We start from the raw sequence: 23,756 nt of genomic DNA on the forward strand, positions 1-23,756 counted from the left end.
AAGAACCTAAGTTTAGCTTAGTTGCTTAATGGCTTGATTACTTTAAAAGACTGTGGGCAAAAGTATTCCAGACACTGAGTTTACTTAAAACACAGTCCTTATATTCTTCCACTCGAAGGTGCTTCCTTTTCTACACACACTTTTTCACCTCCTTACTGCCAGCCAGCCACAACCTATATGGTGTGATACCAGCATTTCATTTTTTCTCCCAACCTATTAAGTTAAGGTTGTTTTTTTTTTTTTTCCTCTTCTCAAGCTTTACAACCGGGAGTATATTTATTTAAAATTAAAATGTAAACCGCAGTTAATCCCCGTGGTTACGAGTGAGTAATTCCTCCATTTAGAAGCAGGACGAACACAGCCAGGAGTGTCTAGGTCATGACAGAGTTGAGGGGTGGGAGGGGACGTCTCCCGTCTCCCAGCCCTGGCGCCTCCTCCCCCAAGCGGCTGCCAGAGGGCCATGCTTTGCCTTTGGAGGGAAAAGAAGGTGCCCTGGACACACCAAGGTCCAGGTTGGCACGTCTGGGGTTTACATATACACGGTTTCTAAGCTTGTGGGTCAGGGCACAAAAGCCTATGAATCCACAGCAAGCCGAAGGAGGTGTCTTGATGACACCACAAAGCTCCAGGCTTTCAGGGTCTTTGTTTCTGAGCCTCTAGGACTTTTGTTGCCAATTTTCATGTTGTTGCGTAGGAGCTGTTCATTCAGAATTCTGTCCGGGTAACTTGCCGTCTACCTTGTGAAGTTAGCATCTTCCAGTCCAGCCTCCCACCCTGTAGAGTCCTCAGCCGGTGCATCTGGCCACCTTGTTCCGTGTTGTGCAGCTCAGCTCTGGCCAGCAAGGAGGAGGAAACAAGAGGAGACCTGGTCCCCTAGCTAGGTCTCCGGGCTGACAAGCGTGTGGGTCTCCGGGCAGAGGCTTCCTAGATGTGGTGAAGCATAATTAGCTGATAAATAACCGTTTTCACTCTTCCCCACCCCAGGACCACCCCAGCCTGTCTGCCACGGAGGAGACTGACACCTCCACCACGACCACCAGTGCCTTCACCATCCACGAGTACTTTGCCAGGCGCATGGCGGAGCGGAAGAGCAAAGCTCAAGGCGTGGCTGCAGGGCCGGAGGCTTCAGAGACCCCAGTGGAAAGGAAAAGGGGGAAGAAAAGAAAGAAAGAGGCAAAAGATAAAAATGTGGAAAACCACATCCAACCTAAGGCCAAGAAGAAGAGAAACCAAGTGGAATGTGAGCTGGGGGACCCTCGCTGGGATGAGAATCCTGGGGCTCCTGCTGAGGCTGGAGAGGGTCACGTGGGTCCACTCGACAACCAGGACTCCCCGCCAAAGCCCAAAAAAAGGAAAGAAAAGGAAAAGGGAGCAAAGCAAGTTGAGGCAGCAGTGGATAGTACACTAGATGAAACACCAGTGAAAAAGAAGAAAGGTTCCAAATAAGTTCTCTGGAGCAGCGCCTCCCAGCTCCTCTGCTGTCAGGGCGCTGCCAGGACAGACTCCCCTGGCTGGGCGTCAGGCGGGTTCACCCAGGGAGCCGTGTGCGCACCGCCTCCGACATGCCTGGCCCCTGTCGCGTCTCGCCCACACCACGTTTTCCCAAATCCTATTCCCAGAACTTTTCAATGTTCCAAATCATGGCTGTCACACACAAATAAATTCCTTACTGGACTCTGAGTCCTTTGGCACATTTATTCACCTTCATGTGAGCACAGCGTTATATGTACACACACGTGTGTGTCTCTCACCGTCTGTATTTGCTCTTGGTTTCCTTCAGTAACAATGAACTGTGCTCACTTCTGAAGGACTTAGTCTAATTAAAGGATTAAAAGGCATTCAGAGAGTTCTTTTTGTTCTATAGCCAGCCCGCGCATTTTTGCCAAGTCGGTTTTATATGATTACATTCTCAAATCAGAGAGTTGTTTTGGTCTGGTTTGGTGGTGGGGGGGAAATTGCTTTAATGCTCTCTCTTCCACTGAGCAGTGACAGCCGTGTATTTTTAGGTCTTCTTCCCCAAGACTACAGATTGGAAGCAGTGAGGTGACAGTGGACACAGTTTAACTTCCCAGCTCTCACAGGAGGCCTCTCGCGGTTCCTCAGCGGGAGTCGGTGGTCAGATACGCATCCCTGAGGACAGATCCCCTGGAGAGGGCTCTTCTTCACTGCTGACCATCAAGAGATCCTCAGTACGCTAAACAAAACAAAAGAATGAGACTCTTAAGTTTATGAAGTTAATTTCATTACGATTGAGACTGCCATAATATTAATAAAATAAATGAATATTACATAAAGTGTAAAAGATACCTTCAGCCTTGCTCACACCAACTGGTGTCACCTCCTGTGTTTATATGCGCCCCGACACACCCTGGCGTGTCTGCCTGTGTGATGGTTCAACTCTCTACACGCGGGTTTCCCCAGAAAACTGCAGACACCGTCACACCCTCTTTGGGACACAGAATGAAAAAGGAAAGTGCAGCTGGTTTTGCGGTCCAGCGGTGGTTGCCTCTCTCCCGCTCTCTTTGTTCTCTTGACCTCTGCTTTCTTCTCTTCTGCGACCTTTCACCCTTGCACTCCCTCACCCCTGCTCCCCTCTTATTTTCAGTTCCCGGTTTTCCTCTCAGCCCTTGCTGGCTGCCTGCTCCCCATCCCGCAGACCTGTCTGGAGCCGCGGGGCTGTGGCACGCGGGCTGGCAGTGTGCTGCCTTCCACCTGGCTTGTAGCTATTCTCCTGGATAAGAGGAATGAAAACTCAACCACCACCTGATGAGCTCGTGCCCTTGACCTGAACCCCTGGGGTCACACATTATATATGAAGAAGCATGGCCTTGAGATTCTTAAAACAGAGAAAGTGCATGAAGTACGTTTGATTTTAGTCTCGTAAGACTCTGAATGATGCTAACTGCTTAAAAGTATACAGACACATACCACAGGGAAAATTCTTATGAAGTCTAGCTTCTGAGTTTATTGTGGCCCTCAGCGTTCAGAATTCCAAGCAAGGTCCAGTATAATAAAGCACCAAAGATTTTTAAAGTCACTTTTCTTCCCAGAAGGCACATGCCCAAGATATCTCTGCTTGTCCTGTCTTGTAATGAAACGAGTTTCAGAAGGGAGTGGCCATGTAGAAAACCTAAAGATAATTATCTTTATATGTATATAGACTGGGGTGGGTTTGTTTCTTTTTTTGCCTTTTATTTACTTTGACTTCCTTTACCAATAAAAGTGAAGAGTCAGAAGAATATGCTGAATTGTGTGCAGGGGGAGGAAGTGAATGGGCATTTAGGGAGCAGGGAGCTGCACACCAGTCATCTGGGGTTCAGGGGCTGGTGGGAAGAACAGAGGAGGGAGGGGCTGCAGGGAGCTCTCAGAGTTGGAAACCCAAGGCAGTGACATCGCAAGACTAGTTAAGTGTGACTCTCACAGAGAGCACCTGTAGACTGTGATGATTATTTTAATGGGCCACAGAAAGAACCAAATGATTTTAATAATCAAGAGGGCAGCCTGAGAAAAAGGCACACACGCAGCAAAGAGCAGACAGTGTGACCATTTGCTTTGACACAGCATCTTTTATTTTCTCTAGAAATGCTCGGCTTTCATTTTTCTGAAGTAGCTCTTTCTCAGGTCACTTAGTTTTCTGGATCTAAGGTGGAATTTAGAACAATGAAGTGCATGCTCTCTGGACACTTGAATTTCATAGGTATGATACTTTAAAAACAGTTAATATATGAGCCATGTTTTTTGCCTTAGGTTATCTCACTAGGTGAAAATATATTAATACTGTAGCTGTCAATGCTTTCTTTGGCATCCTACAATTTTAAGAGGGGGAATGTAGGTGCCCAGGAAAATCTTTCTGCCATTAAGGGGTTCTTAAATGTTGTCAGTGATGCCCTTCTTTCCTTTACTGTTAATTGTAATAGAAAATAATTATCACTACATGTGGTCTTATGTGCCCGGCCTTGTTCCAAGCACTTTAAATAAATCAACTCGTTTAGTCTTCAAACAACCCAGTAAGATAACTATTATTGTTATCCCCTTTTATGGGTAAACTGTGTTTTATAAAAGGACCTCTTTCAATTTTTATCACTAGGTTGGTGATGCTCCAGTCCCTTCTCTTCCCTGGCCAACACACCCACGATTTTTTATTTAGTCCTCACCCTTGTGATGTCACCTGTCCTAGCAAAAAAATTTTGTGTGTGTGTGGCCATGGCCATGCGACATGTGGGATCTTAGCAAGAGTTTCTATGGCTGATGCTCTTCACATGCCCTGGTTACTTTTAAATGAGAATGTATGTGAAAGCAGCTGGCAAACTGCAAAGAGTTTTACAGTTAACTTGAGTTAGTATTGTTTATACAAACTGTGGAAAATACTTTTGGGTTCATGGCACGTCAGAAATTCTCAATAGGTTTTCTTTTCTAATGTGGTCAAGAGGTTGGTGGGATAGTGTGTGAGTAACTCAGCTTCCTTAAACCGTTTGCCAGTCTATGAAACAAAGATGAAATTCCTTCCAATTTGTAGAAAATACTCATGCTACTGAAAGATGAAACCAAAACGAGCATTTTCTTCATACCACAGCGTGTATCTCTTCTCTACTCACCTGCTGGCTGACCCTGGCAGGACAAGCCAGGACCTGCCTTTTTTAGGAACAACATCAGAGAAACGTGTCAGCACCGTCTGCCCCAGCCAGCACAGCCTCTGGTCTGGCCAGCAGTGCCTTCCTTAGATTTGAGTAAGAAATTCCCTGCCGTCACCCTGTTTGTCTCGCAGGTTCTGCAGCCACTGCAGTTTGGAGCCTGTTGCACTGGCTTGTGGAGCTGGCCAGGTCAGATTGGATGCTCCGATATCAGGTTTTATAGCGCTCAGTTATTACTGAGCAAATTAGTATCGTGTCCTAATAAAGAGGATGACTAGACTGCTTGAGGAAAATATGCTCTTCAGTTAGGAAATCCTGAATACACTCAAAAGTCATGCTCAAAGCCGTGATGGGGTCCGCGCAGGAATGCAGATAGAGGCGGTGCGTAGGAAAGGGTAGGTAGGAATGGGTGCATCTAGGTTGCCAGTGAGGAGTGGCTGCAGGGTGCTTTCCTCCCACCTGAGCTGAACTTTTGCGTAAGCGCTGCTGTTTAATCACTAAATTGTGTCCGACTCTGTGACCTCATGGACTGGAGCCCGCCAGGCTCCTCTGTCCATGGAATTCTCCAGGCCAGTATACTGGAGTGGGTTGCCATTTCCTTCTGCAGGAGATCTTCCAGACCCAGGGATCAAACCCACGTGTCCTACATTGCAGGGGGGGATTCTTTACCGCTGCATAAGTAGTCAACTTTTAAGGAAAACTACAGTACAGTGAGTTATTTGACCAAAGGAAGAATTTCGTAATCAGTTTCATCTTAAATTTTCTGTTAGTATGTCCCATGTCGCATTTCCTCAGAGAAAAGTACATGGTTGCTGAAAGACATTTATTAGTTCTGAAAACGTCTACTGAGCCCCAACCTCAGGCTGAGCCCAGGCCAGTTCAAGACAAAGAAACAAATTCACTGCAGGGTCCACCCACCCTCAAGACCTACCAACTTGTGTCATTGAGAATGTGCTGCCATGCCCTGGGACGTACTCTGGGCCATACCTGACACCTGGCTATGTTTACACAGGCTTGATGGTGCTGCACCTTCCTCAGCTTTCATGCGGGTGTTATCAAGTTGGGTGGTGAGCTTTGGGAAATTCTTTGCTGACTCATTTGACCTGAACCTGAAGAGTGACTTTCTCCTACAATCTCCCTTATTAACAACATTTTTAACTCTGTGATAAATAAGCAGAATTATATGCACATCCTCCATATGTGTGTGTGCTCAGTGGTATCTCTCTGTGACCCCAGAGACTGTAGCCCACCAGGCTCCTATGTCTGTGGGATTTCCCGGGCATGAATACTGGAGTGGGTTGCCATTTCCTCCTCCAGGGGATCTTCCCAACCCAGGGATTGAAACTGCATTTCCTGCATTGGCAGGTGGATTCTTTACCACTATCCCACCTGAGAAGCCACATTCCTCCATATGGAGTAATCCAAAAATGTGTTTTGTGTAAGTGGGGAGTGTGAGAAAGACCCCAGCTTCTATCTCAGCCTCCCCTTCCCCTTGTCCCTCCTGTCACCTGCACATCAGGTGAGGGAGCCAGGTGTGGAAGAACTAGAGGGGGTGGCCTACAGGTAGCCTCACTTCACCTAACAGCCGGGACACCCTTTGAACCCAGATGGAACGAAAGCCTATTAACAGGACTTCCCTGGTGGTGCAGTGGATAAGAATCCACCTGCTAACACAGGGAACATGGATTCGATCCCTGATTCGGGAAGATTGCATGAGCCACATGCCACAGGGCAACTAAACCCGTGTGCCACAACTATTGAGCCCACACTCTGTAGCCAGTCCTCTGCAGCAAGAGAAACCCCCGCAGTGAGAAGTCGGCATCACAACTAGAGCACAGCCCTGCTCAAGGAGTCTAGAGAAAGCCTACACGAAGCCACGAAGACCCAGCACAGTCAAAAGCAAAATGAATAGATAATTAAAAACAAACAAGCAAAAAACCCTATTAACAAACATTTGTTAAGAAAATGGAAAAGAGCTGAAGGCAGATCCCAATTCCATCCAGCCTTCAGAACCGGGGGAAATGAAGGTGTGAGAACTCAGGGGCAATGCCCAGCACCTCAGCTGGCAGAGGAGTCCCCTTCTCCCTCATCCTTGGGGCTTTCCCTGGTGAGGGGCTGCATGGGACCCCATGGGCTGTAGCCCGCCAGGCTCCTCTGTCCATGGGATTTCCTAGGCAAGAATACTGGAGTGGGTTGGCAGGCAGATTCTTCACACGAGTGGCACCTGGGAAGCCCAGTGTTACAACTTTGGGATGTATCATTTTCCCCATTCAGGTCGAGGGCCTCTGGAGGCAGAGTTAATCTTTGTATTCCTGGAGCGCCCAGGACAGTGCCTGGCGCACAACAGGTTCAGGAGGACCCTTAAATGAAGAAGCAAATGAAGAGACCACAGCAGGGACCATGCTCTGAAGGCCTGAAGTGTATCCCAAGATGAAGATGCTTAATCAGGGCTGCACTGCCGTAGCCACAGCCCCAACTTGGTAGTTCCTTCCAATTCTCAATACGAGAACCCCTATGTCTGAGACCTCCACACCCAGCCTGAGGGCTTGATCACGAACTTCTCCCCACTTTACCCCTACGCCTTCCTTGTCACCTTGCCACTGGGAGCTCAAATGGCCCCTCTCAGGGCCCCATTCTCGAGGCTCCCTTCCTCCAGTGGTGGTTGTAGAATTAAACGAGAAAAGGACTTAGTGAAACACCTGGAGAAGAGCCTCAATGCAGTTCCTCTCTTCCTCCAAGCCCAAGAGGAGAAATGAACATAAGAGCTGCCTACAGGAAATCCCATGGACAGAAGAGCCTGGCGGGTTATAGTCCACGGGGTCACAAGAGTTGGACACAACTTAGCAACTAAATCAGGCTTCCCTCGTGGCTCAGCTGGTAAAAAATCTGCCTGCAATGTGAGAGACCTGAGTTCATTCCCTGGGTTGGGAAGATCTGGAGAAGGGAAAGGCTACCCACTCCAGTATCCTGTCCTGGAGAATCCCATGGACTGTATAGTCAGTCCGTGGGGTTGCAAAGATTCGGACACGATTGAGTGACTTATCACTTTCACTTCACTTTAGCAATTAGATCACCGCACGAACTGGGGACCCCAGTCATGGGAAGGCACTGGTGGCCCCTCAGAAGAGGAAGTACTGGCAGCAAAGCCAGCTCCCTGGCACCGGGGGTTCCCGAACCCCTTCGTGGGTGACCAGCTCTGGGTGCAGCAGAGGAAGGTGTGGCCAGATCATCCTGAAGACATAAGAGTCCCAAGAGGGCTTAGCACTCCCACTGGGAGGTGAGCTGTGGGCTGGGCCCTGAGGCAGGCTGGGTGTGGTCACATTGACTCAGATTTCTCAGGTGACAGACTCCGGATCCTGCCCTCCCTGGGTCTCCTTGGTGGGCTGAGTCAAGCAAGTTGTTGCAATTCAGCCTGGAGGGATTACAACATCCTGCCATGATGGGGTGAGGTGCTGCCAACCTGAGATGAGCGCACAGTGTGAGCCGGTGCCAGGAGCGCGGCGACAAGTGTACTCAGGCTTCCAAACCAGAGGACCCTTCCAAATATCCGTCCCTGAGAAAAGCAATTCTGCTCTCCTCAACACCATAAGAGCCACTGTATTACATTCCCTGTCTTGAAGAAAGAGGCTTAGAGTTTCTAAGTACCTTGACCAAAGTCATTCGTTCATGAAGTAGCCGTTGGAATGGTGTCTCCCCAGGCCCAAACCTTTCTTGATCCTGGAAAGGTGATGGGTACTACATTTGATTTTTGTTTTGAATAGTTGAATTAGTTTTGCTCAAGGTGTAACTTAGTCCATTTGAGCATGGAAGCCTGGGTCGGGAAGATCTCTTGAAAAAGGAAATGGAAACCCACTGTTGTATTCTTGCCTGGGAAATCCCATGGACAGAGGAGCCTGGCAGGCTACAGTCCATGGGGTTGCAAAGAGTCAGACATGTCTGAGTGACTAACACGTCACATCTTTTGTAGTTGAATCATCGTGCTTGAATATACTGTTTCTTTTTTCTTTTTTCTCTTTGCTTTTCAGTTTGGGGCCTTTTTATTGACATGTCCTCAAGCTCACTGACTCTTTGCTCAGCTGTGTGCAGTCTACAAATGAACCCAAAAGGCATTCTTCACTTCTGTGACAGTGTTTTTGATTTTGAGCGTCTCTTTTTTACTCTTTCCTGGAATTCCCATCTACCGGCTTATATTACCCATCTGTTTTTGAATGTTGTCTAGTTTTTCCACTAGACCTTTAGCACATTTAATCATAGAGATTTTTCTCTGTTTTTTGGCCACACCGCAAGGCTTGTGGGGCCTTAGTTCCCAGATCAGGGGACTGAACCTATGCCCTTTCAGTGGAAGTGAGGGATCCTAACTACTGGACCACCAAGGAATTACTGACCACAGTTGAAATTCCCAGTCTGATAACCACAACATCCCTGTCATATCTGAATTTACTCTGATACTTGCTCCTTCTTTTCAAACTGTGTGTTTTGCCGTTTAGTATAATTTGTAAACTTTTTGTTGAAAGCCAGACATGATGTACTGGGTAAAAAGGAATCTGGTGCTGCTTCCCGAGGAGGTCTATCCTCAGGGTTTGTCCTCTGCTAAGTTACCACTCTTCCATATCCATCTATATGTCTCTCCAGTCTCAGGAGCATCAGTTTGTCCTGTGTTTGGACAAAACCTCAGTGTTTGTCTCCTGAATGTGGCGGGGGTGGGGAACGCAAACAGACCAGTTCTTCCCTACTGTATGTTTCTTCCCGATGACTCTCCTTTACTAACTCACACAAAACACTTCATTTCTGGTCACCAAAAGTGTGGTTTTTCACCAAGCAATTTTCTGCAATACCACCTGGGTGTTCTACAATTTTAACTCCTGACACCATCTACCCAGAGATAGCATCAAACCCCACAGGTTAAGGATTCAGTCTCAAAAGACTGCCCCCCCCGGGGCCCCCTGCCGCACTTCAGACCCCAGCTGCAAACCCAGGTTATTGCCTGCTTCTGACCAACAAACTACAGATCAGAGGTTCCAATACCCCGCTCCTTGGGTATGATCAAATTGCAAGAACTCAGGGAAACTCTTCCTTATGCTTACCAGTTTATTAAAGGATGAGATAAAGGATACACATGAACAGCCAGATGAAGAGATACATAGGTCAGAGGTCTGGGAGGGTCCCCAGCACAGGAACTTCTGTCCCCTGAAGCTGGGGGTGCATCACCCTCCTGATGTGGATGTGTTCATCATCTTGAAGGCTCTCTGAATACTGTACTTCAGGATTTTTATGGAGGTTTTTTCATGTAGGCATGATCAATTGTCAACTCTATTTTCAGCCCCTTTCCCTTCTCAGGAGGATGGAGGGTGGGGCTGAAAATTCCAAGCTTCTAATTATGCTTTGGTCTTTCTGGTGACCAGCCCCTGTCCAGATGCCCACCCAGAGTTACCTCAATAGAACAAAAGATGCCCCCAGTGCTCTTATCACTTAGGAATTTACAAGGGCTTTGGGAACTCTGTGCCAGGAACCAGAGGCAGAGACCAGTATATATTTTCTATTATCTCACATCCTGTGACCGAATTCTCTGATGGATCTAAAAAGATTGTTGATTTTTGGTTTGTTCATCTTTTTTTTGTATTGTTAGAATGTGACTTGGCTGGTTTAAAACTCAACATTCAAAAACTAAGATCTGGTCCCATCACTTCACGGCAAATAGAAGGGGAAAAAGTGGAAACAGTGACTGATTTTACACTCCTGGGCTCCAAAATCACTGCAGACAGTGACTGTAGCTATGAAGTTAAAAGATGCTTGTTCCTTGGAAGAAAAGCTATGACAAATCTAGACAGTGTATTAAAAAAGCAGTGATATTACTTTGCCAATAAAAATCTGTATAGTCCAAGCTTTGGTTTTACCAGTAGTCACGTACAGATGTAAGATGTGGACCATAAAGAAAGCTGAGTGCTGAAGAATTGATGCTTTTGAACTATGGTGTTGGAGAAGACTCTTGAGAGTCCCTTGGACTGCAAGGAGATCAAACCAGTCAATCCTAGAGGAAATCAGCCCTGAATATTCATTGGAAGGACTTTGGCCACCTGATATAGAGAACTGACTCACTGAAAAAGACCCTGATGCTGGGAAAGACTGAAGGCAAAAGGAGAAGGGGGCAGCAGAGGATCAGATGGTTGGATGGCATTACTGACTCAGTGGACATGAATTTGCACAAACTCTGGGAGATAGTGAAGGACAGGTAAGCTGGCACACTGCAGTCCACGGGGTCGCAAAGAGTCGGACGTAACTTAGTGAGTGAACAACACGAATGTGACTGATAACTTGCATGGCAAACTAGAAACCAAAATTCCCGTTCTTTTACTTTTAATTCATCTGTATCTTTGTGTTTAAAGTGGATTTCTTTACAGTCACCATGCAGTTTGAGTCTTGCTTCTTTTTATCCAATCTGACAATTGCTGCCTTTTAAATGGAGTAGCTTGGTCATAAATGCTTATTGTGATCATTGATATGGTTGGGTTGTAATCTAACATCTTATAGTGTTTTCTATTTGTCCCATATGTTTTTTTGTTTGTTGTTTCTTTTCTCCTGTTTTCCTGTCTTGGATAAATTGGATTAACTGATTTTTTTTTACCCAGTCCCTGCCCTAAAGGAGTTTCAAAGTTAGTGGCAGTGGGAGCAGCATTCTGTTACATGATGTGAGCACTGCTTACGCAGGTGTGGTCCCTGGGAAATCTCTGCCAGCACGCACGTCTGTGCACTTCTCTGTGGGTACACTGAACCTCGGTGCTGCTGCTGCTGCTAAGTCACTTCAGTCGTGTCCGACTCTGTGCGACCCCATAGACGGAGCCCACCAGGCTCCACCGTCCCTGGGACTCTCCAGGCAAGAACACTGGAGTGGGTTGCCATCTCCTTCTCCAATGCATGAAAGTGGAAAGTGAAAGTGAAGTCGCTCAGTCGTGTTCGACTCCTCTCGACCCCATGGACCGCAGCCCACCAGGCTCCTCCGTCCATGGGATTTTCCAGGCAAGAGCACTGGAGTGGGGTGCCAAAACCTCAATGAGCACCTGATTAAAAAACAAAACATAAAATAATGGTAGCTTGAAACCCACCCAGTAAATCGATCACCTAGAGCCAAACAAATTAAGAAGTATCCTTGCTTTCTCACACCAGAATTGCTGGCTGATGACAGAGTGCCCCGTGATGAGATCGCTATCAGTTCTGCCTCACCATGTCACTCATTATCCTCACATGTGTGCACAGAGGCTCAGAAAAGACATATTTCCCATTTTGTATTAATTATAGGCGACCCCTAGCCAGTTTCTCTTCTTCCTCTGAGACATTTGAAAAGAAGAGACAGTAGAATTGAAGAGATAGAAACATACCTCCTTGAACCAGTTGTTAGTTTTTCTTGTCATTTGCTGGTTTTTCATTTAAATTTGTCTGAGAGTTAGCTTCTGACCAAGTAGAGATCATTTCAGGGACTTTCCCTGGTGGTCCAGTGGCTAAGACTCCCAATGCAGGGCGCCTGGAGTCTATCCCTGGTCAGGGAACTAGATCCCACGTGACCCAACTAAGAGTTCGCCTGCTGCAACTAAAGTTCCTTGCTTGCTGCAGTGTAGACCCTGTGCAGCCATCACACACACACACACACACACACACACACACACACACACACACAAATAAACATTAAAAAAATAAAGATCATTTCAGCGCAGTCATTCTACATGCATGCTCCCTTACAGAAGGAAATCTGATCATTGTTCAGAGTGGAGCAGGAGAAAATTAACGTAGAAAATGTCTGTTCTTGACATGGAACTCTCCTGGCCCTCGGTGCTAGGGAGGGGGCAAACACAGATCCCAGGATGAGCACCGCTTACCTGGGCGCTGTCTTGGGTACGTACGCAACACAGGCCAGCCCCTCAGCGGTTCCCTGGGCCTCCGAGGCTTTCCACCCTGTGTGCTGGCTGAGAGACTTGCTCAGATGTGCCCAGATGGGACTGGACTTCTGGCTCTAAGTCAGGATCTGTCCCCTATTCACTGAGAGATGTGACTGATCAGAGATAAACACACAGGTAGAGGGGCATTCTGTAGTAACCAGAGAGTCTGATCTGGGAAACCCCAAGTTTCTCTACCCCTGGGGTTTCTCTACTCTTGAATCCGAACATCAAGGGTTTTGATGTTACCAGGGGTCTCTGCTACCCACACTCAGGAGCAATGTCATCTGAAAATCCTATTCCCACCTCCCACAAGTGTCCTGTAGAGTAGCTGTCACATCTAGGATGCTGTGGAAGTCTGTCCAGGTGTCCTGTGTCCACTCAGGTAACCCTCCAGGTGTATCACACATCTCTGCTGTCTGGTTTAATCCCCCCAAATTATTCTAAATCCAAGAACATGATGAATTTCTCCTAAACTTCTGACTGTGAAGAGATATCTGTTGGCTGAAAGAGAAACTCTGTTTCTTAGAGGGAAGTCAGGCCTGGAGGTGGCGGGGCAGGAGGAAGGAGAAGGCAGCCAGCAGGCCTAGACCAGGTCTCCCGCCTCTTCAGCATGCACCTTCCCTGTAGCCAACAGGGTTAACCCACTTGCTTTTCACCTTACCTTGAACTTCAAGTGCCCTTTGAGGAGGAAAGGTCCAGTGGAACTTGAGTGATGCATCTGGAGAGGGTAGACAAGCAGGGGTTAGAAGCACTTATGTTCTGATCAGAAGCACCAGAACTGGCACTAACCATCAGTGCTGGTGAAAAGCACTTCTGTCTGGAGTGGGGCTCTGATCTGAGTCAGAAGCCGACACAGGGGAGCCCCAGAACTGAGGAGTAGAGACCTGAGGATGAGAGATGTGGATTCAGGTCTCTGCTCTGCCACCTGCCTTATCTGGGAATTAATACTACCATCTGGGATGCCTAATTCACAGAGGGTTGTATGGAGGCAAGGATGAGCTGGGAATGACCTTTACAAGGACTGTCAGTGGAGCAAAGATAAATCTGTGTGAACAAAGGTGATCATCCTGGTGATGATGATTTTGACCTCCAGCCTGGTGTGAGGGACAGAAAGCCCTGATAAGACACGTGCACAAAACCACAGAGGGTAGGGTTGGGAGCTGTGGCAGCCCCAGCTCAGTGTGGCCAACCAGATGTGGTCCTGAGCAGAGTCCAGGGTCCAGAGCCAGGGCTGCTGCCTCGAGGCAAGAATGTGTGCCCCCTGCCTTCTCTCTCCTTCTAGAATCACCAAAACTCTTCAGTTGGGAATAGAATCAGGAAAGATCCTCGAGGGGAAAGTTTTGTGGGCTGAACCCTATTAATTCTATATTTAAGGTCCCATCCGTTCATTATTGTATAACATTTCACAGTTATTTAAGGTGCACATTGAACTCAGTTCAGTGGCTCAGTCGTGTCTGACTCTTTGGGACCCCATGAACTGCAGCACGCCAGGCATCCCTGTCCATCACCAACTCCCGGAGTCCACCCAAACCCATGTCCATCGAGTCGGTGATGCCATCCAACCATCTCATCCTCTGTTTGTCCCCTTCTCTTCCTGCCCTCATCAGGGTCTTTTCCAGTGAGTCAGCTCTTTGCATCAGGTGGCCAAAGTATTGGAGTTTCAGCTTCAACATCAGTCCTTCCAATGAACACCCAGGACTGATCTCCTTTAGGATGGACTGGTTGGATCTCCCTGCAGTCCAAGGGACTCTCAAGAGTCTTCTCCAACATCACAGTTCAAAAGCATCAATTCTTTGGTGCTCAGTTTTCTTTATAGTCCAACTCTCACATCCAATACACGACCACTGGGAAAACCATAGCCTTGACTAGATGGACCTTTGTTGGCAAAGTGATGTCTCTGCTTTTGAATATGCTATCTAGGTTGGTCATAACTTTCCTTCCAAGGAGTAAGCGTCTTTTAATTTCATGGCTGCAATCACCATCTGCAGTGATTTTGGAGCCTAGAAAAACAAAGCCAGCCACTGTTTCCACTGTTTCCCCATCTATCCGTCACGAAGTGATGGGACCGGATGCCTGAGGTTCTTTCAAAAACACCATGTCAGGAATCCTGTATTATTCCCATTTTACTGGCGAAGAAACTGAGGCTGAGATCAGGTGAATGGACTATCATCACACCACTAGTAACTTGAAGTAACCGGTTTCTGACTTCACGTCCTGTGCTCCTGTAAATGCTGTTCAGTGAACTACAGACCTAAAGGAAGATGGGGGGGAGGGGAGAGGGGAGAGAGAGGAGAGGAGAGGAAGGAGAGAGGGGAAGCAGGAGAAAGGGGAAGGAGGGGGGCGGGGACTGGAAAGAGAAGGAGGTGAGCAGCGAAGCAGGGAAGGAGGAAAGGAAACAGAAAAGGGAAGATGGAAAAAAGTCATGTGAGAGAGAGGGGAGAGTTCGCACAATACACACCGCAAGAGTAAGGCTCAGTCCGTGAGCAGACAGGTCCACTGTCCCCCTGAATCTTCACATGGGAAACCCTTGGCTCTACTGTCCACGGATGCGGGAACCCGCATCCCATCCTGCGGTGGGTCCAAGCACCCGCAGGACCCGGCACTGCAGACTTATACATCTCAGTCCTTCTTGGCATAATTGCCCTGAATCCACCTCGCTATCTCCACAGATGAACCTCTGCCAACAACTGGCCAGACAGGTCCTGGGCCCAGCGCTGGCCAGACAGGTATGGGGATGCCTCGGAGGACTTCCAGTCCTGGCCCCTCTCGCTCAGCCTTCTGAGCCCCGGGCTTTGGGGACCCTTGGAGCTCAGGTACCGAAGGTCGGAGAGGCAGCCGGGGTCACAGCTACCCAGCACCCCTGAGCGCCGCCCGCACCAGGGCGCGTTTGCATAAAGTTGCCCAGGTGAATCAATGAGTAGATTCAAATCAATGAAGAAACAAAGAAAGGGAGAGAGCGAAAGAGCCCGAGTTCCTGCGTGCTCACAGCTCACGCGGTCTGGGCGGAGCCCCTGTTGGCAACACGGCGTTTAACGCCAAGGTCCTGCACAATCCAGGCTCTCGCGCTCTGTCCGACGAAATGCCAGAAATTATTACTGTAGACAACAACCGCAATACCTATTCTCTCTGCCCTCGCCGTTTTCTCCATCTTGCTGTCGGACTTTGGAATCCTTCTGGACAACTCTACGCTCCCCGGCGCCGGAGCATCTTCCTCACCTGGTGCCTGACTGCGTGCACTCTGCTCCGGAACCGCGCACCGAGAGCGCCCGAGGCTGCAGGCGGGGAAGGGGACGCCCGCGGCCGGGAAGGGGGCGCTGTCCCCTAGAGGCTTCTGATCCTGCGGACCATCGTCCTGTCCGGGAGAGGCAGTGCAGTTAAAAAGGGTAGAGTCCTTCCAGGGGTCCATGGGCTGCCGCGCAAATACCCCTGCGGGGATCCTTTCTCTATCTCTACGACTAGGGTCACCCCTGGCCAGGTGCGGCCCTAGACCCCCGAGGTTCACGGAGCATTCCGGTCTGGAGATTTTAATTGAGAGATTTCTGGCAGAGGAGTTCAACAGAGGAAACGGCCTAGGCGTCCCTAAATACGAAAGTCCACCTAGACCGCGGACACACTCACTATGCAAATCACCCCCACCCCTCCCGGTCCCCTGTGCTAGCCAGCTCCGCCCGCTCCACTCGGGGTGGAGAGCTGGAGCCTAGGGTGCTGCCTCTGGGTCTTGGCTGAAGGAGGTAGGAAAACTAGGCAATCTATTCTACGTGTAAAACCCGGGGCGCTGTAGGTTGCAAGTGGGACTTGAAAACGAGAAGTTGGATTTTTCCTTCCACTTACCAAGTCTTAGCCCTGGTGCTGCTTCCGGAGAGTACGTTGCCCACAGAGGCGCCTGTGAACTCAGTCACTGCACGCAGGGACCCTGAAGTCCAGGCTTAGAATTTATGGCTGCATGTGAACAGTTATATTAACATCAACCGTCATTTATGTATGGAGTTTCAGCTTTCATACACAGCCCTGTGAGGTCAGTCTTATCCTCCTCCACATTTTGGACTGGGAGAGGAGCCCTGAGTCATGCATTAAGTAGCCCAGCATTGAAAACAGGTCCTGCCTCCAGACCCAAACCCATGGTCCTCTCTCCCAGTGCCAGTGCTTTCAGGGTCACCTCTGCGGAGCCCTGCACTGGGATGGCTGCTCAGTAAATACACGGTGGATCCGATTACAGGATCGGATTCCTCAGGACTTCCCTGTTTTATATAGTAGCGTGTGTCTAAGCCATATCTGCTCACTCGTTTATTCATCCACTTATTCGCCCCTATTCACACGATAAAGCAGGATGAGGAGCTGTCCTCTGAGCAGGGCTTCCCATGCCCGATGGAGGGCCCTGAGCTTCCAGCCCGCAAGCCTTGCAGTGGAGGGCAGGCCCAGTCTGGTCTAGGGGGTAAGGTGGGGGGAGGTGTCAGGAGGAGGAGAACTCAGCAGCCCAGGTGGTGCCAAAGTCTAGGATGGTCAGACGGCAGGGGTGGAGGGACAGAAGGACTCTGCTCTGAGAAGCAGGACTGATGGTTAGCAGAGAACAGAGAACACAGGAAAAGGGAATTTCGCCAGAGAAAGGCCGGAGGGAGGGAGCTGGAGGCTGGGACGCCAGAGACCAGGGTGGGGTGGGGGTAAAGGTACAAAAAAAGAGACGACAGAGGCCAGGGTGAATGAGAGAACTGAGGCTGCAGGCATGCTCTCTGAAGAGCCAGGGAGCTGCTGAGCATCGAGGGGACCCTCCAGTGGGTGCCACGGGGAACCCGAAACGGGATCCAGCCCCCCACCCCCACCCCAGTCTCTCTGGCTGCCCAAGTCGGCTGGGGTTGGGGGGCGAGATTGTCGCCGCCCAGGTCATTTACAAAAGCACGAAGTGTGTTCTGTCAAGAAGAGTTCAAAGGCCGGGTGTCACGGCCAAAAGTCACTCGTGCCCGGCCATTCCCAGCGAAACCTGTTTGGCTTCTATTCTTCGTAGGATTCCACGCACGGGAGGAGCCGGCGGAACCTGGCCCCGGGAGGCCGCGGCTAGTCGGGATGAAGGGCTGGAGTCCGGCTCCCGCTCCCCGGCCCCGCGATCACCGGCGGCTCCCTCCTCCCGGCCGGAGGCACCTGCGCTGTGAGCTAGCGGGCCGAGGGGCGGCCCCGGGGCTTCGGGGCACTGATCCCCGGGAACCACCTGGGAGGCGGAGGGGCGGGCCGGGGGCGGGCGCACGCTGGGGAAGCGGCCCGCCTCCCGCCTCTCCTCCCGGCAGGTCGGAGCGGGGACGCTGTGGCCCGGGACGCAGGGAGGGGGCCCGCGCCGTGAAGGAGGGAGGGGCCGCGCCGCCTTCGAGAGTCATTGGAGGACGCGGCCTCTCGAAGCTGATAAATAAGGGGCCGGGCCGCGGCTGCCGGCCAAGTTGGACGCCCCAACCGGTGCGAGGGCCAGGTCAGCGCCGGCCCGACGACGCGAAGCGAGCCGACCCCCGTGCGGCCATGGCCTCGCTGCTAGGAACTTACCCGTGGCCTGAGGGTCTCGAGTGCCCTGCCCTGGAAGCCGAGCTGTCGGACGGGCTGTCGCCGCCGGCCGCCCCCCGCCCGCCGGGGGACAAGGGCTCGGAGAGCCGTATCCGGCGGCCCATGAACGCCTTCATGGTGTGGGCCAAGGACGAGAGGAAACGTCTGGCGGTGCAGAACCCGGACCTGCACAACGCGGAGCTCAGCAAGATGCTGGGTGAGTGAGCAGGCGGGGCGCGGCCCGAAGTCGGCGGGCGGGGGTCTGGCGGCTGGAGGCCGGGCGGGTGTAGTGAGGGCGCGCGGGGCGAGGGTGGGACAGACTCGGCGTGCGGACCCACGGGGGCGCGCACCGTGCCCGCTGGGCATCTGGGCGAGCGTGGGTGTGCGCGCGGGGACTGGGATTCCGAGCAGGGACGCGTTGACCAGGCCCAGAGTGAACTGGCACGGCCCGCCGGGGTGGCCGGGGAGGCCCACTGTAAGAGACGGGAGCAGAGTTAGGGGCCCTGGGGCACGGGCGGGTCCGAGCTGCGGCCTGGTGCGGGGACTCGGCTAGGGAGATCCTCGCGCGCACGGACAGGTCGGGTGTAAGGGAGCAGGAAAACCCATCATCCGCTGAACTTCACCACGGGCACAGTCACAGGAAGTCGTACCTCTCATTAACGAATATTGGTGAAGAGAGACCTTGCGGTGGCGCATTCCTGCTTTAACTTAATTATCAAACCAACAGCAAAATGGACTTGATTCGAGCCTCTTTCCCAGTCGCAGGAGTGTAGAAAATTTGATTCGGATGCTTAGGACGGCCTGTGCGGGTATGTCCGAGAACCCGGCCAATTCCCCAGGGCTGCCCTGCGGTCCCAGCCCCGGACGCTGGACTGGGGACAAGTCAGGCCAATAGAGAAAGGATGTTCTGGAGGCCGGGGGCTTCTCTCTCCACTGTCAGAAGCTGGGCACTATATCAGCTCCAGCCAACACCTAATCTCTTTGCCCTTTGTGGTAGTTTTTATTCATTTTGACGGATGGGAACCTTTCAAAGCACTTTGTGTGCCCAGCAGGCGCCAGGCCCTGTAAAAAAGGACAGTGTGTGGTCACCCGAGGCTGGCCCTGCCCCCAGCAACCCCACCCGGCCCATCTTGGAGCCTTTTCTTTTTCCTTTTTCCGCTGGAGCTTGGGGCTCCTTCCCCAGATCGGTGGAATGAGGCCTGACACCCCTCTTTGTGCTGTCTGAAGCCACAGGCCCTCTGGCAGAAAGGGTCCTCTTGCAGTTTGATTGCCCTTTCAAAGCAGCTGATAGAGTGCCGGTTTCAAAGAGTCTCCCACCCTCTGCCCAGCCCCCTTGGCTAGCTGTTCCCAGGACGAGTTAGTGGGCCAGTGTGTCTTAGCCAGCCCTGTCCCAGAAAAAAAATACTTAAAATCATACTTTATAATGTGTTGGCATAAAGACAAATATATTAAGATATACAATAATAAAACAGTTTCTTAAAGCAGAAAGTTTATATTTTTCTTGAGATTTCTAAAGCAATGAAAACATTTTTTTTTCGGTGAGCCCCTAAATGTAATTTTTGGTGTGACCCAGGTGCTATGCCTGTTGCCCAAGCACAGCTCTTGTGACGAGGATAGAGCAGGCCCAGCCAAGGGTGGGAGAACTCAGTTTGGAGAGCCTTGTAGGACTGGGGCTGCCTGCTCCCAGGGAAAGGACAGGCAAAGGGACTTGGGTGACAAATGCCTCCTGTGAGCTGATTCCTCTTGGCAGTTGGCACTTAGGCTTCTAGAGGTTACAGTGCATTTTGCAGGAAAGATATGGATTCCTTCCTGCTTAACCACACAGCCCCTGGCACTAGGGAAAGGAAACTGACCTAGTGTTGCTTTGAAAAATGTGGATTTTCTACACCTGCTGAAGCGGAGGGGGCAGCAGGATGATCTATTTCCATCCCAAGCCCATGATCTTGCCCAGCCCTTTCCTTTCTGACTTAGGAAAGGGAAAGGGCTGAATGCGAGAGCCCAGACTTTTTTGACTATTAGCTCTCCAGTCTTTGACTCTAAAAACTTCACACAGTAGCACTCATGTATGTTATGGATGAGAAAGCAGGTAAAGACAGTTATACATTTAGTGGTTTTTAAAATGAACCTATATTTTATGAATACTACAATATCTCGGTACACTCAGAAACTTTGAGTCACATTTTATATTCAGTCCACAGTCAGGGTGTGGGTGTGTCTGGGTCTTGGACCTCTTGCCACAACTTGTGGCCTTAACCACAGGCTAGAAACTAATGGCCAACTCCAAATCTGGAGTTCCTGACAGTGCTCGCTTCGGCAGCACATATACTAAAATTGGAGTTCCTGACACTTTTAAAGTTGTCTTTTCAAGTGAGAGCTAACTGTATTAATTGACAACTTCACTGGAATAGTGTTACATACTTTCATCCAAACGGTACTGGATAATCACCTTCCTCCAGCCCCCTCTGTGTACCTGACACCCAGGGCCAGCCCCCATGAAGGGCACCCCCATGAAGGGCAACCACATACATAGCTCTGGACTTGGCCCTGTGCCGAGGGCTCTGGGTGGGAGATGCAGCCCCTTGCCTTCCAAGATTTGGGGCAGGGGGCTGCCCTCTGAGCAATTTGTCTCAAACTTCAGGATACAGTAGAGTCATAGGGGAACTTAAGTTCCCAAGCCTACCCTAGGAGGTAACCATCTAAGGTGTCCAGAAGTGACCTTTAGAAAACCTGCAGCAGGATGGGCAATATGCTTTAAGAAAGAAAGAGACACTAATCTACACAATAACACACAAGTGAAAAGGATGAATGGAAAATACACATGAGAGCAGCATTTGTGCACCAGTGGGACACAAGTGTGGGATGCTTCTTCAGAAGAGCATTTTGGGGAGCATCACAGTATATTTTTTACTGCAGGGAAAACAAAGATCCAGGGAAGGTAAGGGGTTTACTTCTACATGGAGAGTCAGTGACTGATAAGGTGCCCTCTCCCATGGTCACAGTAAACAGTTAGAAGCCATAGCTTGTGTGTGTGTGTGTGGCATGAAGGTTCTGTTTGACCTTCAGATATAAGAGCTAATCCTCTGTTGCCATAAATGAGATCCTGTAATTTACATCTTGTAATTTTACCTCCATCTGTGAAGCTGTTGACTGATCCTGAGTACCCTCACAAGAAAGCTGTGATAGATGTATGCCACAAATAATATAGTGTCACTTCCCGAAGGGCAGCGATAACCTAGGAAGGCAGAAGTTTCATTAGGATGCACAAATGATAAGAACTGACCCTCAGAAGGTAAAAGGGAGCCCAAATCAATGTTGTAGTCTACATATTTTTGTCCTGTGGGTGATATTGGGTTAGGTGGACCCTTCACTGAGAAGCTCACACTGTTTATACATTCCTGTTGTCCGGTGGCTTTGATAGGAGAGGTGCCATGATCGTGTGTGTGTGTGTGTGTGTGTGTGTGTGTGTGTGTGTGTGTGTGTGTGTCTTTTGCTCGAGTGCCTTGGAGCAGGCAAGTGGGAGAGGTTGGTTTGGCCTTACTGCACGTGCAGGATGTGGGCTGAGAAGAGGGTGCGGAGTGTGGGGTGCCTTGTGTGAAGAGGGGGCACTGGGTTGGGGGGAGGGACAGGGGACTCGAGGCAGCAGGTGTGTGCGATGCTCGGCGGCCCCAGTCGAGACAGGTGCACCGGGCGCCCCGAGCCGAGCTGCGCAGAGGCTGACGGCGGCCTTGTCTGACTTGTGTGAGCAGGAAAGTCGTGGAAGGCGCTGACGCTGTCCCAGAAGAGGCCCTACGTGGACGAGGCGGAGCGGCTGCGACTGCAGCACATGCAGGACTACCCCAACTACAAGTACCGGCCACGCAGGAAGAAGCAAGCCAAGCGCCTGTGCAAGCGCGTGGACCCAGGCTTCCTGCTCAGCTCGCTCTCCCGCGACCAGAACTCCCTGCCCGAGAAGCGGGGCGGCTGCCGGGGGGCGCCAGGGGAGAAGGAGGACCGGGGTGAGTACTCTCCGGGCTCCGCGCTGCCCGGCCTGCGGGGCTGCTTCCACGACGGCCCGGCCGGCGGCAGCGGCGGCGGCGGCACCCCGGGCAGCGTGGACGCGTACCCCTACGGGCTGCCCACCCCGCCGGAGATGTCACCCTTGGACGTGCTGGAGCCGGAGCAGACCTTCTTCTCCTCCCCTTGCCAGGAGGACCATGCGCACTCCCGCCGCATCGCCCACCTGCCGGGGCCCCCCTACTCCCCGGAGTACGCCCCCAACCCCCTCCACTGCGGCCACCCCCTGGGCTCCCTGGCCCTCGGTCAGTCCTCGGGCGTCTCTATGATGTCCACCGTGCCTGGCTGTCCCCCGTCTCCAGCCTATTACTCCCAGGCCGCCTACCCGCCTCTCCACTCCAACCTGCACGCCCACCTGGGCCAGCTCTCCCCGCCTCCCGAGCATCCCGGCTTCGAAGCCCTGGATCAGCTGAGCCAGGTGGAACTCCTGGGGGACATGGATCGCAATGAATTCGACCAGTACTTGAACACTCCTGGCCACCCAGACTCTGCCGCTGGGGCCCTCAGCGCGCAGGGCGCGGTCTCTCAGGTGACACCGACGGGCCCCACAGAGACCAGCCTCATTTCCGTGCTGGCTGATGCCACGGCCACGTACTACAACAGCTACAGTGTGTCATAGAGCCCGGGCGGCCCATCCGGCCGGCCTCGCCGCCGCCGGTCCTTCCCGCGCCGAGCGCAGCGCCCCGGGGTGGGCACACACTTCCACGAGCCGCGCGCCGACAGGCTCTGCGGGTCCGGGGCCCCTCCCCCGCCCCTTCCCCTCCGCCCCGCCCCGCTGCGGCCAGTGTTCTGAGTATATTCCTTCAAAAGAGTTTCCATTGGCTCCACCCTGGGAATCAGGCGCGGTCGTTGCTGAGGACGCTATTTCCCGGTAGAGTTTTCACTGACCTCTCCTCCCAGTTTTCAATCCGGAAACAAATTCGGGAAAAGCCCAGCAACATTCGCATCCCTGCCGCTTCTGACACAGCTGCAGGGGTCCTGCCGTCCTGACCTTTGGTCTTGCAGGTGAGGAGAGCTCTGGGCTAAGATTCGGGGACTGGCGGCCCAATCCCAGTTCTGCCTCCGGGGGCTGGGGAGCCCTGACTCCCCTCGCCTCTCCTTCCAGCCCATCCCCCCATCTGCGGAGTGAGGGACAGACTCCGTATCTTAGGTACCCTCCGCTCCAGGGTTTTCCGATTTAGGATTCTTTCCAAAGGAAGCTGAAGCTGGCCTCAGTGAACTCATTCACGTGCAACCTGGTGAGGATTCCGTGCACTGCCCAAGGACCTCAGGCTGCTGCACTTGGTCACCATCTTCCAACATGAATGATCCTAGTCTTCCAAAAGGACCCTTTAAGAGTTTGAGAAAAAACACTCATCGTGATTTGGGGAATTAACGCCGGGGGTTAACTGCATCACTGACAACGAAATTGAATTCAAGCTGCTTTTTAAAAAACATATATATATATATATATTTAAAGATAAGTTCTTTGATAGCTCAGTTGGTAAAGAATCTGCCTGCAATGCAGGAGACCCTGGTTTGATTTCTGGGTCAGGAAGATCTGCTGGAGAAGGGATAGGCTACCCACTCCAGTGTTTTTGGGCTTCCCTTATGGCTCAGCTGGTAAAGAATCCACCCGCAATGC

General features: G+C 51.2%; 2 protein-coding genes and 1 long non-coding RNA gene across 11 annotated transcripts in view; 2 read left to right on the forward strand and 1 right to left on the reverse strand.

Moving 5' to 3' along the window:
- PINX1 (PIN2 (TERF1) interacting telomerase inhibitor 1) overlaps nt 1–1,680 on the forward strand; it is a 66,273-nt gene extending 64,593 nt beyond the window's left edge. For both annotated transcript variants that reach the window (XM_086414746.1, XM_086414747.1), the window contains exon 7: nt 985–1,680. In XM_086414746.1, coding sequence (XP_086270872.1) covers nt 985–1,446 — 462 coding nt within the window. In that variant the 3' untranslated portion in view covers nt 1,447–1,680. The remainder of the gene's footprint in view (nt 1–984) is intronic.
- Nucleotides 1,663–17,707, reverse strand: LOC147366612 (uncharacterized). 8 transcript variants are annotated; one of them, XR_015169400.1, is made up of 7 exons: nt 17,571–17,707; nt 16,391–16,498; nt 15,776–15,911; nt 13,221–13,277; nt 12,500–12,659; nt 2,308–2,446; nt 1,663–2,194 (listed from the first exon to the last, which is right to left on the reverse strand). It is a non-coding gene; the product is annotated as an uncharacterized LOC147366612 (long non-coding RNA). The 8 variants fall into 8 exon arrangements; XR_015169397.1 differs by having other exon boundaries at nt 17,535–17,673; XR_015169396.1 differs by having other exon boundaries at nt 15,677–15,911; nt 17,535–17,673.
- SOX7 (SRY-box transcription factor 7) lies at nt 17,618–22,892 on the forward strand. Its single transcript, XM_086414745.1, has 2 exons — nt 17,618–18,296; nt 21,826–22,892. The coding sequence occupies exons 1-2, from the start codon at nt 17,618–17,620 to the stop codon at nt 22,749–22,751; spliced, it is 1,605 nt and encodes a 534-aa protein (XP_086270871.1). The 3' UTR covers nt 22,752–22,892.
- The last annotated feature ends 864 nt before the right edge of the window (nt 22,893–23,756 follow it).

Source organism: Bos grunniens, chromosome 8 (assembly GCF_055505025.1).
Source record: "Bos grunniens cultivar Pamir isolate PY7600 chromosome 8, Bosgru_T2T1.0, whole genome shotgun sequence".
Classification (NCBI taxonomy): domain Eukaryota; kingdom Metazoa; phylum Chordata; class Mammalia; order Artiodactyla; family Bovidae; genus Bos; species Bos grunniens.